Genomic DNA, 19089 nt, shown 5'->3' with positions numbered 1-19089 from the left:
TACCAATTGTACATCAATAAGCAGTCATGACCAAAGTTTGCTCCTTGTAAATAATACACTACTTCACATACACCCACAGGCTGCATAGACTAGAGATCTGCAGTAAGATGTGTTATTTTAAAGGGAAGAAAATGTTTTTCAGCTGGTACACTTTTGCAAACAACTGTTTTAATAATGGCATTTTTTAAAACTGGACCCTAAAAGCATATACTTTCTTTCCAAAGTATTTTCTTTTAATTCTTGATCTCTAGAGTCGAGGACAAAATCCATTAAAGTTGATTTACAGAACAAAAGCTTAAGATGTTTTTTGGTAATGTCTAACTCGTTCCAACGTTTTTCTGAAGAACACTGGGCCTATCGATAAGTTTTTGTGACATTAAACTGATACAGTACAGGTGCTTTAAGATTTTCAATAGAGTTAAGATTTATTGTTTCTACTGTTACATGACTGAATCATTCAAGAAAACTTCTAAACTCATACTGTAAGAATATTAAGATAAATATTTTTAATATCCTACAATATCTACATGGCAAGTCAGGGGATCACATTAAAAAATTTAACATTTAAATGAGCCTCTCTCAGCAAATAGTTTGGTCGCTTCCCACTGGCAGCTGTTAAGTATATTTAATGGTGAAATATCATGTATTGAAGCGATCCTTTCATTGCTCCCTGCAGCCACTCCCTGACCAACAGAACTAATTTCTGAAAATCCTTTGAGAGGAAACGGATTTCATGTATTTACTGAAGCCAACAGCACAATTTTCTATTAACTTTAATGGCCAAAAGGAGAATAATCAATTGCACCAGTTGCCTATACTTACATTATTAAAGCATAAAAATAATACTGAAATCATTATTCTAAAAAAATTAAAGAGAACAGCAATATCTACAAAACCATGCAGTAACAGAATATTCATTGCTACACAAGACCTCAGGGGACTTAAACCAGTTTCTGCTTGCTTCTTAGCTACTAGAATCATTTGAACACCTAAAAGGAATCTTTTATCATTACATTTTGGTTAGCGCACAATTTCCCCTGAAAATAAACGTTAATGAGTCTTGATTAATTATGTAACTTTTATGAATTCAACCCACTAGCTTGGAAATAAGAAATTCTAGAATAACAGTTATCATTGTGGTACAGGACAATTTATCAGTTGACTAAGATAAAATTTTATGGAGTATCTTTAAAAACAGTGTTTTCCAAACATTTTTCACGATTAAAATAAAACAAGAGACAAAAACGTTTCAAACATCAACTATTACTGAATTTCTTCATTTTCCAGAAAGTTATTTTGAGGAGTTTACCCACAGGCCTACCTTCTTCAGTTTAAGTAATTAATTGTTGAGCACTCCAATCTAAGCCTTGAGATGACAAATGACATAGGGCCTAAAAAGAAAATAGCTCTTTCCCATGAAAAGTTAACATCAGATGAAGTATTTCTGATCATATTTGCAATTTTCTTTTCCGTAAGAGAACAGACAATCTAATGCTATCAGCTAACATGAGAATGGTTAAAAACAAGGATGCCAAATCTGGGTATTATCTTTTAATAACATGACTAGAAGAAGTGAAGGAAGTAAGAAACTGACATGAGATTTTGTAGGTTCAGTATTATTTCAGTCATGCGAGGGTTCCTCTGTTAGAAAACCTCACTCAGAAAAAAGCATGCCAGCAATGTAGTTTAGCTACTAGTCTACGAAGAACCATAAAGCATGTGGCTGTTAAATGTTATACCTCATCTTCATGACAGAAAAAAAACCACCACTAATCCTAATTTTACAAGGCTGCAGACCTCCACGAGGCATATACTGCCTTGTATAGAAATGCAAAAGATTCAGTTTGCCATTGTAGACTACAACCACAGTGAATGGCTGCTTATACTAAAAAGCAAGAAGTAAGTATCATACCACCCCATGTATCCCAAATTAAATGCTATACAAAATTAAAAACAAACAAAAAAAGCACTCGCATCCTTTGCTGACCAAGTTCTCTATAATTCAGAGATTTCAATTTTTAAAGTCTCATGATAATACACTACATAAACAAGTCCTTTTCCCACTTACGCTGTATTTTTAACACACGTACATATAAACAGACATGTACCTGAGAGTTGTCACTGCTTTCTTTTTGAAGGAAGAACTGTTTTTTAAATTCATAATAAGCATTATACTGGTGCCACGGTTGCAGGAACTCAAATCTGTTAAAACAAATGAACACAGCATATACCAACAATCTATTGTTGTTTTAACTCTCTCTTGCAGATGGAACGCTATTTTATGTTTGGAAGAGTTATATAATGTATGCCTAAACTTCCAGAGGATATATATATTGAGAGCATGGTTTTGAAAGAAGTTTTTGCTTGTTTGGTTGTTTTCAACATTTGGGCAATAATACTTTAGCATTACTTTTAAGTAGGTCCTTGAATTCCAAAAAAAAAAAAAAAAAAAAAAAAAGACATAAGTCCCTCCTTGAGATCTGCATGCTCTGCTGATATATTTTAAAATAGAAAACAGAATAATGTTTTCTTACCTTAGATCATTCTTGGCACGAACACTAGTTTCAAATTTTATCCCATTCCTAGCAACATATTCAGCTAGCTTGTCAATAACAGGTTGGATATCTGGGGGTGGAGGTATAATGGCAACCACTGGAGCAATTGTGCTGAAAACATCAAAAGTGCATCATTTTTATAAATAGAATATAAATATCTTTCAGACTTCTGTTTTACCCTCCCCCTCCCCCCCCCCATGAAATAGAGGCTTGCTCTCTAGGCTCATTATGCAATTAATGCAACTGCTGATTTTCCATGTAGAAAAAAAACATCATAGTAGCTGAATAACACTAACCACATATAATATCAAAGACCAAAGTGAAGCCAGGTAATCAAAGCTGTATAAACACTGCTGAATGTTACCGAGGCATCACCAATAATACAGCTGTTACTAAATACTTCATATTGCAGTGCAAGGACGAGTCCCCTCCACCAAACAAACACAACTATAGAACTGTATGTGGTACCTTGTAGATGTTGTGGTAGAGGTCAACCCACTGCTGCTTTCAGTTGTGTCTGGAGGAGGTGGAGGTGTAGTACCAGGGGGTGGAGGTACTGATGCTACCCCTGTAGTGCTCGATACAGTCACCCCTGCAGGCAATGCATTGTAGTAGGTGGCGACATCTATTCCTGGAGGTGGAGGTGCGAGGCAGTAGGTTCCATCAGGTAGCATATAGTAACTATAATACATGGCTGCCACGGTTGCTATAAAGAAAAACAAAAACATATTAAAGAATAAAGTTCTAGTTAGAAGAAAGACATACAATAATAATAAAAAGCTACTATGCAATCAGAACAAAACCATCTATTATCTAGATTCCCAACAACACACTAAGAAATAGTATTTCATTTATTGTGTAAAAAAAATGTTCATATTAATACACTCAGAGTGAATATGAAATAAATATGATGAAAAGACAGAATCAGAATATACTGAGGGTCAGATGGAAGACAAATAGGTAGAAATAAAAAAAAAAAAAAAAAAAAAGGTGAATCACCAGAGAATGCCTACAAAAAACAACCTAATATGAAATTGTTCTTCCTAAACTAAATTAACCTCTGGCATTGTAGCTTAGATAAAATTGTGTATGCATTAAGAACAAAGTGCACATATATTCAAAACTAACACTGAGAAATTAAACTCCTATTATTGCTAGTGGTTTAATTAAACGACAGCACTACTTTAAGAGAAAAATGTTTTTTCAACTGTTATTGTAATTTTCTATATTAAGTTATTTCTAAGTTCCACTTTATTAACAAACTTTCCCAATTGCCTGTATATAAAGCTGGTAAAAAGCTGTTTTGAGTATCTGAGTAGTTTTTCCTTATATCTGGTAAATACATTTGCATTACAAGCTTTGGAATCAAAGTTATGCTGACTGTATATCCGCTTAAATAAACTGTATATGCAGGTAAGTAGAAATTAGGCAATATAGTCCATTAATGCTGAAACTACATAGACATTCACAAAATCTAGAAACTTTAAAGCTTACAGGTGATTTTTCATTCTCCATAATAGAAAATCTCACATTAGACTGCCTTCACAGTAGCTGCCATTTTACAATTGTGCTACATTGTACATGTATGCTACAGTCAAGCTCAAAAACGTATTGCATATACCAACTGCAAATGGAAAGAAAAGAAAAACCCAGAACAATACACAATGGTCAATGCCTTATTTCACTCATTACCTGCATACAAACTCCTCATTTACAGCACAGCTGAATGTGCCACTACTACTTACTATGAACAGAAAATAATTTGCTTTCTAAAGTCACCATCCCTGGAAGTCTTCAAAAGATGTTTAGATGTAGAGCTTAGGGATATGGTTTATTGGGGACTGCTAGCGTTAGGTTAGAGGTTGGACTCGATGATCTTGAGGTCTCTTCCAACCTAGAAATTCTGTGATTCTGTGATTCTGTAAAATGATCTTAGAGGGTAGTCTCTATCTATGATTGCCAGTGAGTTCTTTTTCTGCATTTGATTGGTAAGACTTCACATTTCAAGCTTGGAGTCACTGAAGTTTGCCTTATATCTTTTGATCAAGTAGATGAGGCTGATGGGGGATCCTTTCACAAAAATGGCACAGAACCAAAGTAACAATACAGACTTCATCATGAAGAGAAGTGAACTACTTTTGTTTGCCTCAGGTTTGTATACATATTTATTCTTTAACCCCCAGTCAAGAGATCTACTTCCAGCTAAATGAGACCAAATCACATTTAGTCCATTACTTTGTATTAACTCATACAGTAAGTAGGCAGGATGAAAAGTTTTCACATTTTCACATTGGTGATTTAGTGTTGTTTAGTGAATTTATGTCTGAGGCATATCAAAAGATGAGCAAAAAGGCAAATATTTGGCCATTAAGCTAAGCATCTTTTCAGCTCCAGAATGTAACAGTTCACTATTACTAGCCAATGCTTAAGTCCACCGTACCAGCTCTGCAATTTAAGATCACATACAAGGCTGTATCATCTGGGGAAAAATCATAGCCAATAACAGGGAACAGCTACACTACAATGAAACTGAGATTTATAAACTAAAAATAGTAAGTAACAAGGATTCCTTTTTCTGGAACATGGTCTCAACTCAATTCTAGTACAAAAATGCTAATACACAAATTATGAAAGTACATCCACATTTTTCTATGCTGCTCCCACCATTATTGGTTTAATATATTGAAGTATTTCCAGTACACTCAGCATACCACTCTGCAGATAGTAATTATCAAAGGAAGGTTGGGAAGTTCTGGTTATGTCTAATTAATACCAGCAGAATGTAATAGACATGTAGAACTGTGCAGGAAAGATTAGCACATCTAACTCATGCTAGTGGAGATAGTTGTTTGGAAAATCTCAGTATACACAGCTAAGCACAAGCGGCAAAAACAGAAAAAAAACAAGCAATTTTTTAACGCAAACGCACATGAAGATTAACATCCTTTGCTATTTTACCTAGCGCAGTAATGTATTTCATTCCTTTGTATATAAATTGCTTTAGGATTAAAGCTTTCTGCTTCAATAACATCCCACTGCAGCAAGTACCACAATTTTGTATTTCAAAGTACTATGCTAAATATATATGCAACTTTGATACTTCGTAGTTTTATCCAGTGCCTTCTTTATGGACTCTCCATTACGGACATACATAAATACATGTAAGTTACTGATGTGCCTCGTCATTACCTGCTCATTTTTGTATCTTCCAGTGCTGCTTCTTAGTCTAATCCCATCTCACTCTAACAGTGCTTTCTAGTAGAGACAACCTAATCACTTTCTCATCTTATGATGGATAACCCATTTTGTGGTCATAAAAAAAAATATATTTACACAACATACTGTTAGTAAAAACTGCCACTTAAAACTCTGCTAATTTTGTAGGTATCTTAAAAATGGATACAAAAATCTCTTATTTAAACTGCGTTAGTTGAGAATTCTAAGTACTTAAAAAATACAGCACTACTATGCGACTGCAAGTCATAGATAACCAGATTAGCCTTACCGCTCCACATTATATCAGAATATATTACCACAAAATCTTTTTCTTTCTAAACAGAGGTAAAAATTTTATTCTTTCCACAGAAGTGTAAAATTAAACATCAGTTTTCTTTGTGTACATTTACAAGCATTACTTTGCATTGAAATATCTTACAAATAATTTAAAATGGAAGGGAATTTTTATTTCCAAGATGATTTTAGGATAGAGAAAAATGGGTTGCAGGTCTCAAAATAGGGCTCTTCTAGCAAAATCAACACTCATTGAATGTTAGCATAAAAGTTGCACAACATTGAAAAATACACGCAATTTGTATCTGCTGGATATATATTTAATATGGAGACACACTTACAGAAGCCTCAAGAAGCACATGAGTTTAGCAATATAATATCAATACAATGAACAACTGATTTGAGTAAGATTTCCAAGCTAAAGGTTTGTCAGATTCTAAATGTTTGTTTCTTGAGAGAGCAAAGGCTTGTGGCTTTTTTGCTTTCTTTAAGCAAGTATTTTATAATGCTTTACTTAGCTTAACACTTCACGCAAGGGCACTCACTTCCTGTAAATCTAAAGAATTTCAACAGAAAGGTGTGTAAACAGAAAGTATTCAGGTAAAATATTTCAAAGGATTTAGAGTAAGAATTTACATTTCTGGAGGGAAAGTTTAATCAATGCATTAAATTATGGTCCTCTTAAAAGTTTCCTAAACAATTCTGTGTGGCAGTATTTACTTTCTTCAAAGAATAACTTATCTGTAAGGAGAGCAGAATAAAGATCTATTAAGTTTTAAAGGCAGAGAGAGCAGAGCTGTAGGCTTAACTTGTATTGCTATTAAATGATAATCTCCAAGTCTGCAACACATTAATTCACATTCAAGCCTGACATGAAAGTAATCAGAAAACTGAAGGGCATTTATCCATAGAGACACTTATTCTGATTTCAGTCTTTCTTGAAATAACCAGTAATTTTTCATTTCTCTGCAGACATCTTATTTCAGTTTTATTAATATTCTCTTAAGGTACAGTTTTAAATAAAAACACTTCCACATGTATTCCACTACATATATTACAGTTGGACATCTCCAATCATTTGGAGAGTTCTGAATTTATAATGCTTCATAATCAACTTTGCTAATTATTGTCACCATTATTTGCAATAATATTATTAATAGAATGAACTCTATCACCACCACCTTGAAATTGGACCACTCATTACCTACAAATTGATATTGACATAAAATGTTTCTGCAGTGAAGGCTACAATATACCTTTTCTTACAGCTCAATAGTGTCAGATGATAAGTCCTATAAATGAAAGGATAAGTTATATTTCTATGTTTAAGGAATCAACGACTTTCACAATAAAGGACTATGAAAGAATTAGAGGCACATAAATCCAATTAAGTTTGTCCTCACCTTTTTGGGTATAAGAATTTACTAAACTTGCAAGAGCTTTGCATGCAGCCTGCATTAAGCAGCTTCAAAGATAATAGAAACCAGACATAACCAGAGAACTTAAGATAACATTGCTAAAATATTTCATAGCAGAAGAGATTCTTAAAAGAGGTTACAGACAGGACAATATTTAAATTTAATCTGAAATGGCCCAAAAGAAATGTCTAGTATTAAAGATTTAATAATAATTTGGAGGTGAGGAAAGCCTTCGCATTTCACTATCAGGCATGGGAAAATCAGTTGAGCACACAACTTTCCACATGGCTCACTTACAATTTAAACACTATCATTGCTTTTGTTGTTCTTTTAAAGAGAATTAGAACATCTACTCCTGTATTAAAGAATGTCCTCTGTAGCTTTTGAACTTAAAAGACAGTACTCTTTCTCTGATACTGTAATAGAAAATATAATTTACATATAAATTTTTAAATTTTGGATCTTGCATTTTCCTGATTTTTATTTTCTACATATAACATTGAGCCAGTGCACAGAATAACAAAATAATGAAAAATGATATGAAGTGATATGATATTTTATAATAAAATACTTAAACATTTATGTCCTGTAAAACTACTTCCTATTTCAGACTAGAACGCTATACTAACACCTGAATTTATCACCTCATGTGGATCCTTCATTAAAAGTTATTATTATTATTTTTTTAAGCTTTGCACATTTTTCTTAGTATTAGACAGGCCAGCAAAACTGTTCAAAGCAGATTCACCATCTGCTTTTTCACTCAAAGTAGCAAGTTTTTTTGATGAACTACTTTATAGGACAGTTTTATATTCAACTCTGAATGTATTAGTTAGGCTTCATTAATAGAAACTGATGGAAGCTATCAAAAAACATTAAGAATACTGTGTTCTCCTTACTCACAGACTGGAGACTTTGCTGCCTTGCTCCCCCACCCCATTTCTGTTTTTTTTTTCTCTACACTTCTAGCAACTTGATATATACCCAGTGGAACACCACACCTTCAAAGATTGATGCAATTGAAAAAGAATAAATACCAGTTACAAATGATGAAATATGAAGTTAACATATTTTTCTGTCCCCCAGTCTACACACAAAATTAATTCATCAAGACACACCACCAGTTGCCTAATTACAGTGCACTTACAATCAGAAGAATATTCTACTTGTGATGTCTGAACAGCTGCCCCATCCGTTGACTGTGGTGTCGATGAGTTATTATCTGATTGTGCTTTGCGGACCAGTGCTGCAAGTGGATGATCTGGGTCTACTACCTTCAAAGGCTGAAAAAATTTTGACAGTGGAGTACATTAAAATTTGAAGTGTATATTTAACACATGGCATCATCAACTTAATCTGAATTAAGTTAACTAGGTATCAATAATATACTCCAAACACTGAAATTACTGTTTCTGTAGCTCCTGTATCAGGATCAACTTGATTCTTTTTCAAAAATTTGTGGAAGAAAAAGAAAAGACAAAATACACTTCAATTTGATGTGACCATAAATCCATGACATGAACAAAAAAGCAGGTATTACTCTGTTGTTCACCACCAAGGCTGAAATAAGACACAGAACCTGACTTGACTTGTCTAAATATCAGAAAACATTGCTGCCATTTCTCTGAAAGCTTCGTAAGTGCACAAACATCTGTTATTCCCACTGTTCCATCACCGGATCAAACTCAAAAAATATCTAGAACATATCCAGCAAAATCTACACTTAATGAGTCGTACTAATTCTGCTGAAATATTATTCACTGAACCTATCATGTCATGTCAAGATTTTATCTAAAATCTGAGAAGAAAATATGCCATTTCAGCTTTTAGCAAAATATATTTACATTTCCAAGACAGACAGAAAAAAAAAATGCTAACAGAAGATCCTAACACCTGCATATTACAATTCTGTGCCCTGTAATCAGACATTTAAAAGTCATTTTAATAGGCTGAAATACCTTCATGAGCTCTTCAAGTCTACTGCATTTTTTAGACGCAAAGAGACTTGGATGCAGATAGTTTCCATCATCATCATCGTCATCATCATCCTCTTCCTCAGATTTCACTTTCGAGTCTGAGTAAAAGCAATATCTGAATTTAATTTGGGTTTTCTGTGGATTGGTATTTGGAGAGGATAAGGGTACAGAACAAGCATGCGTTTTTCTAAGAAACTATACTTTTCATAAGTCTGCTTATTCGCTAAAATATAAAAAGATGACACTGTTAGCCATCAATAAAACTAAAACTTAAGTGCACAAACCAACTTTTTATTGGACTAGAGCTACACGAGCATTATAAAGCTCCAATATCATAGCAGATTTTGTATCAGAAAGCTCCCCAACAGAATACTTTCTTTTAAAAAACTTTTTCAATTTAAGGAAAATCTTAAATCATCCCATCAATCTCAGATGCAGGATAACAGTACTACCATCACAATGCACCAAAAGAATGCAGCTATTTTACAAAAAAAGACCAGTGGATGTTTCACTGATTCACATCCCAAAGCCATCCATTCGACAAGCATTTACTTACGTTTTTTCTCATCTGCTTTATTTTCAGAAGGAGCTGCGTATCGTCCCTCTTTCATAGCTTTCTGAATGAATTTGTAGTAGGGATTGAGGTAGTGATCAAATCGCAAGAAGTCAAACTGGGAGTTGCGTGCTTGCTTGGCTTTTAGCATAATCTCAAACTGTGCTCCCTGCTTGCAGACAAAGTTTGCAGTTCGTTCTATAATTGCATGCATTTTTGCTGTTGGTGGCTGTGGGAGTAAAATAACATAAGTTTGTATTTTCATAAGCAGTTTGTAGAGTTTGTCAGAACTCCAGAGGTAATTAGAAAGAGCACAGTTCCCTGCCCAGCTTCTCAGCTTTCTCAGCAACATGGTGTCATAATCACTTTCACCTAGTGAAAGTGTATCACCTTTGAAGTAAAAACAAACAAACAAACAAAAAACAGTCCCAATTTTCCCCAGCTTCTTATTCATTTCCTCTTGCAAGATACTCTCCACCTATCACACCAAACTGAACTGGGGAACAAATTCCAGTTGAACTTGATGCAGCAAAAACATTCTTTTAAGTCAGGCACATTCCATAGCCACATAGCCACAGAGACACTTCTGCAGGCACAAGACAGGAGACAGATGTTTTTGTTGACACAGCAGTGCCAACATGAAGTGGATCTGCCTTACAGCATTTTGAGGTGCTCTGAGGAGTCACCATGCACGGACTTGTTAATAAACTTGCAAATAATGTTCCCTAACTACAAAAGCTTCTTACTAGGTTTCTTGGAAGGGTCATGTTGCATCTGAAGACCAACATAGGAATTTTAATTATACATGCTGTCACATTCCCAGTCATTAAACACTTTAACAATAAAAGAAAAAGAATGAAGGTAACCAGCATCTGTGTATTTCTACTCCTGAAGTCTCATGTAAGGAGCACTGCCATGTCAAAACCAAGAAGTGAGAAGAAAAAGAATTTAATTGAAGAATGAATAAACTTCACCACTGACTCTTTATTTTCATACCCAGATAGGTCTGTTTTGTCTTGTGTTAAATAAACTGTAGGAACACTTACTGTGTGTACCTATAAAAAAGGAAATGTCACAATACTGATTAATTTCAGCTTTGGATTTTTACTGGTCCAAATGCAGATGCATGCTGCAGACCTCAGAAAATCTGCTCAGAAGATCAGAAGCAGATAATACAGTGTTGCTCTATTTAGGGAAAAAAGACTGAATTTGATCAAACAGTGTATTTTTAGAAATTATTTTCAGCCAGTTGGATTCTTCATTAGAACAACATGTTCAATCTGGAAAAATAATTAGTTGTTTCAAGTTTTACTTGTCCCTCTAGAACACTAATAAAGATTGTTTTAATTAGAGATAATTAGGTTCTCAATAAACTGACATTATTATGTTCACTGCCAGTTTCATAATTTAGTCATATATCAAATTTATCTATTTCTGTGATTCTTGTGCAGGAATATAAATTACATTTCAAGACCTGGAGACTCATGAACAAAGCTACAAATCAGAAAGGAATCTCGAGGAAGATTGTACCCAAAACTGTGATCTGGCATTGAATCTGAAACTGACACCACCTTATAAGCTCTGGAAGACTAGCAGCACCAGTGATCTGCAAAACTTTGAAACTTTACAAAGTAGGAAACCATTAAATCTCCATCAAGTAGAGATGTGGATGTCATAGATATCCTAGATGTCATAGATATTCTAGTTTGCTACTACATTTAATAAATAGACAAAATAAAACTGATAAGGACTGTTTGTTAAAATTGGTGGTACTCTTCCATGAGAACAGGGGAAAAACCCTTTGAAAACAGTCCAGAGCTGACATTATGTAAGTGCTATAATCTAGTCAGATATTCTGTTCTAAACTTCAATTATTATTGTAATTAATGTTTTTTCCTGAGCAAGCTTTCCTTACTGCAAGTTAAACAACTATCTTCCATTCTTCAGTGAGCCTGAAAAATAATTTACAACGTCTTACATTGCCTCTCAAATATATTCATCTAGAGAAAATAAAGCAATTTTCAATCTCTCCTCATAAATTTAGCTGATAATATCCTCTTATTGCACATGTCTGTGGCATCCAGAGTTCTTAAAATGCAGTGGTTAAAAACAATCATCTTTGCCCATTAACCCAGACCATGAACAGTTCAAGCAGTAGAAGACATCCTGTGTGCTTAATACAACTCTTGTATTTTAAATTTGACAATGACATCACTGCTGCAATTGCAGTTTTCATACACTCAACATGCAACAGCTCACTATAGCCTCTGGATTTTTAATGTATTTATTTTTTAATTTTACAGTAGTGCTGCCTAACTAGTCTTCATTTAACATTTGCACGCTGGATTGCTCTTTATTGCAGGAGCTATTTGATACTTTTATTGACCTGCACCTTGCAGATAGTGAACAAAGTCTCCAAGTTAGCAAGTCAATTCTCAGATCTTATCCAACTTCCAAGCACTACAGTTTCTTCCACAAAACAATTCACAAAGCTTGTAAGTACCACCCCACTCCTTGACCATTAACTCCTTGCCATAAGTACACATCATATGTCCTTTAGCTTAAATGTTGATTAGCAACAGCCTCGGGAGAAGCCTAGACCACCACTGTCATTTCTACAAAATATAACTCTGTCCTAACTGAAACCAGGACAGTAATGTACCTGTACATGTCTTCCAATCACCTGGGGATCAACAAAATGGCAAAGTAATTTACAGAGGGTTTTGTTTGCCTTTAAAAAAACAACAAAAACAAAAACAAAAAAAAAAAAACCACAAAACCAACAGAATATGCACTTTCGACAGGAAATCTGAATCACTAGGTTGGAACAACAACAACATCACGGCTTACAAAAAACATTTTCACAATTTCCAATCCAGGGTTAAATATATGTTCCTTTCAGAGCTGCTGTCTAGACATTTCTGGCTTTGTTTGTTTGTTTTAAAACCCAAACTAAAAATATCCCCATTCACTTTTTTGTTTGTTTGAAGCTATTGGAGTTCAATAGCTGACTTATAATTAGAAATCACTTCAGTAAGCCCCACACTGCATTCTGCAACTACATGTAAAAATGCATCTTAAATTTCAGAACAAAACTCAGCAAAACAGCTTTCTAAAACAGCGAAATTTCTTTCACTTTTTGTAAACAACATACAATTGTAAATAAGCAGTTTCTGACTGTGAAATTGACGTTCCTATTCTAAGAATAAAGTATAACTGTCAATATAAAGGCAACAATGTAAATATCTGAATTCAGTAGTGGGTTTGTAAGCACTTTACTACTGAAACATATTGTATGACTGTATAGAAAAGTAAATGAACACAATAGATACGTTAAAAAAACAGAACAGGATAAAAATTTTCAATTAATGGCTAATGAAGTAGAAGAACAGTCTTACACAAATACTGTGTGAATGAATAGTCACTCTAACAAATTGCTTTGAATCTTTACTAGCTAAGATTATCAAGTTGAGAAGGCAGCCCAAAGGTAAATTAACATTTCCACAAACACGGTGTAGAAGAAAGATTATTACTGCACTTCTCAGCATCTCTTCTAAAACTTGAAATAAATTTAAATTCATCATGTTTACAACTGTACTGAAACACCAACATTACACTTCACTTCAGTCAAGGATCTTGAAGGAAGACACTGTTCAACTCCCTTTAGGGAAAACATGCAAGTTGTCGTTAAGCTTACAGCTTACAATGTAGCACACTCTGGTAAGATCACATGAAGGAAAGAGCTTCTATAATGCTAATACTTTCAAGTTATTTCAGAATTTTCTAGAAATAAATTATTACTTTCCTCCTGGAATAGGCTAGCCTTAAATGTAGCCTTTCCATTAGTTACTTCCTTTAAATTGGTCACTTCCTACCCAGTTCAGATTGGGCCAAATTAAAACAAATCTCAAAAAGTCAACAGAAGCGTTCTTCTGGTTTAACAGTCCTTTCCACTTTTTATTTTCTTCACATTCTCTAAAATATCACAAGTGATACTAAATGCACTTAGCATAAACACAGTAGTAATTTCAGTGTGAATAGGAAGATTAAACAGAGTTAAAAGAACTCAAAAATTCAAGGCTGTACATTTGGAATTAAGCTGCTATTTGAGAATAAGTTAAAGTCTACCAAACTGAAGTTAATGGAGAAAAATCAGCACAACACTATAAATGTCTTGAAAATTGACAGAAATGTAGGCTGCATAAAATGTACACACATACCAGTTCCACATCAGAAGGTACATTCAATCCTGGAGGGGCAACAAAAGGTTCTTCATTTTCTTCTACGTTTTCTGTCTGTGCTGCTTCTACAATAAATGGCAAGGTTAAAACACCAGACCACAAAACACGACTAACTATTCAAATGTTAACAAAAAATTATTAAAAAAAAAAAAAAAAAAAGCTTATCTAAAAGTATTTATCTTTACACCTAGGTAAGTTAAGCATATCTCATATCACAGTAACCCAGCAATAGGTTGTTTAATAACCCTAGTAGTTAAATAAGTAGTAGTAAGTGTATTTAAATAATATGTAGTTTAATAATTAATTTAACAATCCTAACATAACTAAGACATAGTTCAATAACACTTGAAAGCTTCCTTAAGACTTCCCATTAAAAATACAGTTATCATAATTAAAGATGGGAGCATGAGAACCTGAACTGTGCATTTAAGATCACAAAGAGAAGCATACTACACTGAGAACGATCTTGTTTGTAATTACTAAGGTGGCGAAATCTAAATCTAAAAATTCTACTATGGTTAATTATTGTTTTGTTTGTTTGTTTCTAGTGATCTTTTCCTTCTTGACCAAGAAACATAGTGGTAAAATATTGTCATGTGATGAAATACAAGAATTTTTATGATTAAGAACCTGCAGGACAGCAGAATTAAACTTCTGATCCTGATTACTGCAGTATTGACTATGGTTTATCAGGAAAATATTTTAACATGTCGAGAAAGTTTTCACAAAAACTTAGTAACAAACTTCCATAAAAATGTAACCTCTATTTAACCTGAAGTACTTTTGCATTAAAATGTGTGTAAAAACGTCAAAGATTTTCAATCTTGAACTACATGGGAGACAGAGGTGCTTCCTCTTAATTAACCCTCACCGTTTTTAACTCCTTACCTCTTTGTTTTGTGGGCTGATGTTCTTCCTCCTCAGTGGGTTCTGAAGGGTCATAATAATCACTGCCATAACGGAATCCCACTGCATTATAGGTACCATCTTCTGCCAAAGCTTCACTCAGTCTTTTATATTCCTCCTCTTGAACAAAAATACAATTATCAATTAATACAAGATATATTAAAGCTAATGCTTTTTAAAAAAAAGAAAAAAATAATGATTCTTACTTAAGTTTTTAGATGAGACGTTTTCACCTGTTTTAACTTTCATTTAAAACTGAATAGAAAAAGACAGCATGTAAATATGCTGACCATTTATGTCTCCCTAAAGAGATAAAGGCTGAGGGTTAAGACATTCTAACATGATTATTCACAGAAGAACACTGACTTTCAGTCATACAACACTGAAAAAGAAGCAGGGTGTGTTTATTCTGTTGTTTTTTTTGGGGGGGTGGGGTGGGTGTCTGAAATCCCAGTCTGCCCTCAGAATCAGGGCAGTTTCTGTGTGGATCTATATTTAAACTATCCTGTGGTCCTCTCACATACGCAAAGACTCCCGCTTTTCGAATCCACTGGATACTGTCAAGATAACATCAGAAAAAAAAGAGAGTATAAAATAAGTAGGAGCAAATTTAATTAATTTCAAAATTATTTATTTAAACGTGCTAACTCAGGAAGTTTCCTTGAGCAATACCTTGCCTCGCCTCCTCCTCAAGCAAGTCCGTATGCAAGGCTAAATACCTCTCTTCATCACAGAGGGCTTCTATTCTAGCTTCCTCTTCAGACAACTGATAATCTCTGTTCCACGTGGAATATTCAGCATCATATTCAGAAAGGTCATGCAGGTGACCACGCCCATCATACCTGCAAGATGAAAAAGCTGGTCAATGAAAAAAACTTAGGGCTTGAGTTTATGCGACTACTTAAATACTTACCCATTAAAAATGAAAAAAAAAAATACTTATACGTTAAAGCATATTTCCTTTTAGAAGTTACGTTTAATTTTGCTAATCATTTGTCACCAACTATTGAAAATTTGTTTAATAGGCTAGATTCCTCTCAAAGAAACTAATAAATTATTACAATTAAAGGCAAAGGTATCCTTTAATAGTTTAAGTGGGATCCATTTCCTTAACAGCTCTTACCGTACGTGGTTCAACCAACCAATCAATGTCACTTGCAAAATATGTTTTTCTGGAAAGTCAAATAGCTTACATTCACACAAACCCGAATACATAAATACCTATCCGTAAGAACCAAACGGTCGAAATTTCCTCGCTTCTTTCTGCTAGTCCCGAACTCTCAGGAGATATCTTCACCATAGAAACTTGCGTCCATTGGAGGTAAAATCATGGCTAGGCTCGGCCCCTAGCCATTTGGCTGAGGAAATAAGTTCTGGGTTATGTGATAGAGAGACACACATACATAGGAACAGTAACATATACATGCAATTCAAGGAGGTTCACCGTAAAAACGGCTAAGATCAATGACGTACACTTCCTTTCTACTAAGCAGAAAATTTTATTTGCAAGAAAAGCGTTGCATCAGGATAATGTTTATGCATCAGTAAAAGAAACTGATTGAAAAGTGACAGTAAACTCCACTCCGCTGAGGTGTCTTCCCACACACAACTCTTGACTTGTGCCAACTTGCTAGACCAAAAACAAAGAAAGTAAATATTCTAATAGCAAAGTTAATGAAACACGTAGGTCTGGTTAATCAAGCTCTGTCCACAGGCAAACTTCAACCCATGTCTTCTCATAGCAATGTGCTTTTCTCAAAATGGTGAAAATGAAGACTGCTGCTGGAGATAAAAAGAATCTAAGCTTCCGAAGGAGTTTATAGGATTAGTAAATGCAAGCTTCCTTAACTTACAAATGTATGTTATTTGAACTTTTTAGTATTGTATGTATGGATGTACATGCACATACTTCATTTTTGCTCCCAACAACTTCTGTAATTACAATAAACTGGGTTACTGCTGTACAGAACCACTAAAATGGCCTCTACCTCCTAATGAAATATGCCATACAAGTGAGCTGCCCTTATAAGTGTGCATTATAACACTTCTCATGTAAGTAAAATATAAAATAACTTATTTTTTTTACCCATGTTTTTGTATTTATTGCAACTTAACTAATTAAACTGTAAGAATCCAAAATAGTGCAAGAACATCTCCTTTCCCTACATTCTTACGGATTTTTTTTTCAAGCTTTTTTTTTTTTGTTGTTGAATCGGAACAAGAAAAATCATGCTTAGCATCACACCAATGATGAAATTGGGGGAACAAATATGTATAGTATGTCATGTGATCCTTTTCAACCCAAAACTCTTCCATCTTTCCACTGAATTTTTCAGGATCAGCCAGAACTCCTCTTAAATAGTACTTTCATTGCTCCACTGACATATACCCAACCTGACTTCTGATTTTCTTTCTCCAGATGTATATTCAAAAGATTCATTCTGAATAAATTATTTCTAAATCCCATCCTGGACCAGTGAGACTTCTTAAGAGACCAGAAGAAAAACCAAACCACTAAATTCTGTTATACTTTCTGGCCATGAACCTGTATGTACTGCAAAACAACCTAAAAAGCCACCTCTGCCATAAAATGTGAAGAGCAAACACCCCTAATGAGACCCACTCTGCCACTAACATAGATTAACGCATGGCACGAGGAAAATGTATTTAGACCATGAATTGCTCTTGGGGTATCACGTCAACAACTTGCAGTCAGATTACACAGGATAAGTATGGAAACCCCACTTTCGCTAAGGATAAATGGGTAAATGCCTTTTTGCTCCATGCCCTACGCTCTGGCTGCTTAGAGAATGCAGAAAGCTACCTATCAGCATTCCAGTGCAATAAGGCTTCCTTGGTTTCCATGTGAGGATAGACAATAGTAGGGGTTTGCACTGAAAAGGTGCAAAACCTTCACGTTCTCCACTCCACAAACCCTATCCTAGCAAGTGGAAGAGGAAGACACAATGCACACTGGATGCCCGAGGGAGGGGGACCTCCCCACGCTGCCAGAGAGGGGAACCCCAAGTTCCCGTTGCCTGGGGGATGTCAGCCTTACAACAGCAGCGCTCAAAGCACCCTAGCAGGAGGAGCAGCCCTCCAAGCCTGCCAGCGAAGATTCCCACACATCGATCGGCCAGAGCGAGCCCTCCATTGCTCATCCCCCGCCCTCGCTTGCCCACAGCACAAGGGGAGGAACAGAAAGAGGCTATAACAGGAGATCTCGCAGCAGAGTCTGGGGGTTGTGGTACACCGACCTATCGATCATGATCTTGGGGTCTCCCATCCAAGGAATAAGGTGTCGCCCCTGCTCCTGGTACTGAGCCTTCTCATCATCTCGAAACAGCTTGCAGGCATAGCCGAACACCAGCAGCTCCACACGGCTATTCCCACCTCCACCTCCTCCTCCTCCACCTCCTCCGGGGGGCCCGGGGACCGCTGCCCCGCCTGACAACAACATGAGGGGCGGCGGGCCTGCCTCTTCTGCGCTCCGGCGAGAGCCCCCGACCCCTCCGTACATCACCGGGGGACGCAGCGGGGAGGAGGAAACTCGCAGCAACAGCGACTGTCCGAGAAGCGAGTCCCCCAGGAGGCCGGGCCTGCGCTAAACTCTCCAGCTCCACAGCACCACGGTCGCCATCACCCGAAACAAAATGGCGACGCTTCCTCTTCCGCTGGCCGAGCAGAGGGCGGCCCGGCTGCCGGAGCTCGGCAGATTCGCCTCAGCTTTCGGGACGGGGAACCCGCAGCCCCCGAGGCGCGGTGAAGCTCCGTGCTACCGGCGGCGGCGGGGTGGGGCGGGCGGAACGCTCTGAGGCGACAGCGGCCGGTGGCGTGGTGGCCGCAGTGACGCGGGGGTGTGACGAAAGTGCGGAACCCCGGGGGAGGGGTGGCTCAAGGGAAAAGGGGTCTGGGAGCCGTGGGGGAGGG

General features: G+C 36.0%; 1 protein-coding gene across 8 annotated transcripts in view; it reads right to left on the bottom strand.

The window, feature by feature from the left end:
- SFSWAP (splicing factor SWAP) overlaps window positions 1–18850 on the bottom strand; it is a 48938-nt gene extending 30088 nt beyond the window's left edge. For 6 of the 8 annotated variants that reach the window (XR_014698769.1, XM_084539031.1, XM_084539033.1 and 3 more), the window contains exons 1-10: window positions 18417–18850; window positions 15832–16001; window positions 15142–15279; window positions 14233–14318; window positions 10016–10241; window positions 9442–9557; window positions 8631–8766; window positions 3024–3261; window positions 2535–2666; window positions 2109–2202 (exon numbers count right to left, since the gene is read on the bottom strand). Coding sequence is in view for 7 of the 8 variants with exons in the window: in XM_084539031.1 (XP_084395157.1) it covers window positions 2109–2202; window positions 2535–2666; window positions 3024–3261; window positions 8631–8766; window positions 9442–9557; window positions 10016–10241; window positions 14233–14318; window positions 15142–15279; window positions 15832–16001; window positions 18417–18679 (1599 nt within the window). In the remaining variant the exon portion in view is untranslated. Of the gene's footprint in view, window positions 1–2108; window positions 2203–2534; window positions 2667–3023; window positions 3262–8630; window positions 8767–9441; window positions 9558–10015; window positions 10242–14232; window positions 14319–15141; window positions 15280–15365; window positions 15511–15831; window positions 16002–16380; window positions 16518–18416 lie in introns of those variants that run through there. The other 2 variants (XM_084539037.1, XM_084539036.1) reach the window with 2 other exon arrangements.
- Window positions 18851–19089: the final 239 nt, after the last annotated feature.

This window comes from Aythya ferina, assembly GCF_964211825.1.
Source record: "Aythya ferina genome assembly, chromosome: 17".
Lineage (NCBI taxonomy): Eukaryota > Metazoa > Chordata > Aves > Anseriformes > Anatidae > Aythya > Aythya ferina.
The sequence above is the reverse complement of the archived record's forward strand: the minus strand, read 5'-3'. Positions and strand labels throughout refer to the sequence as shown.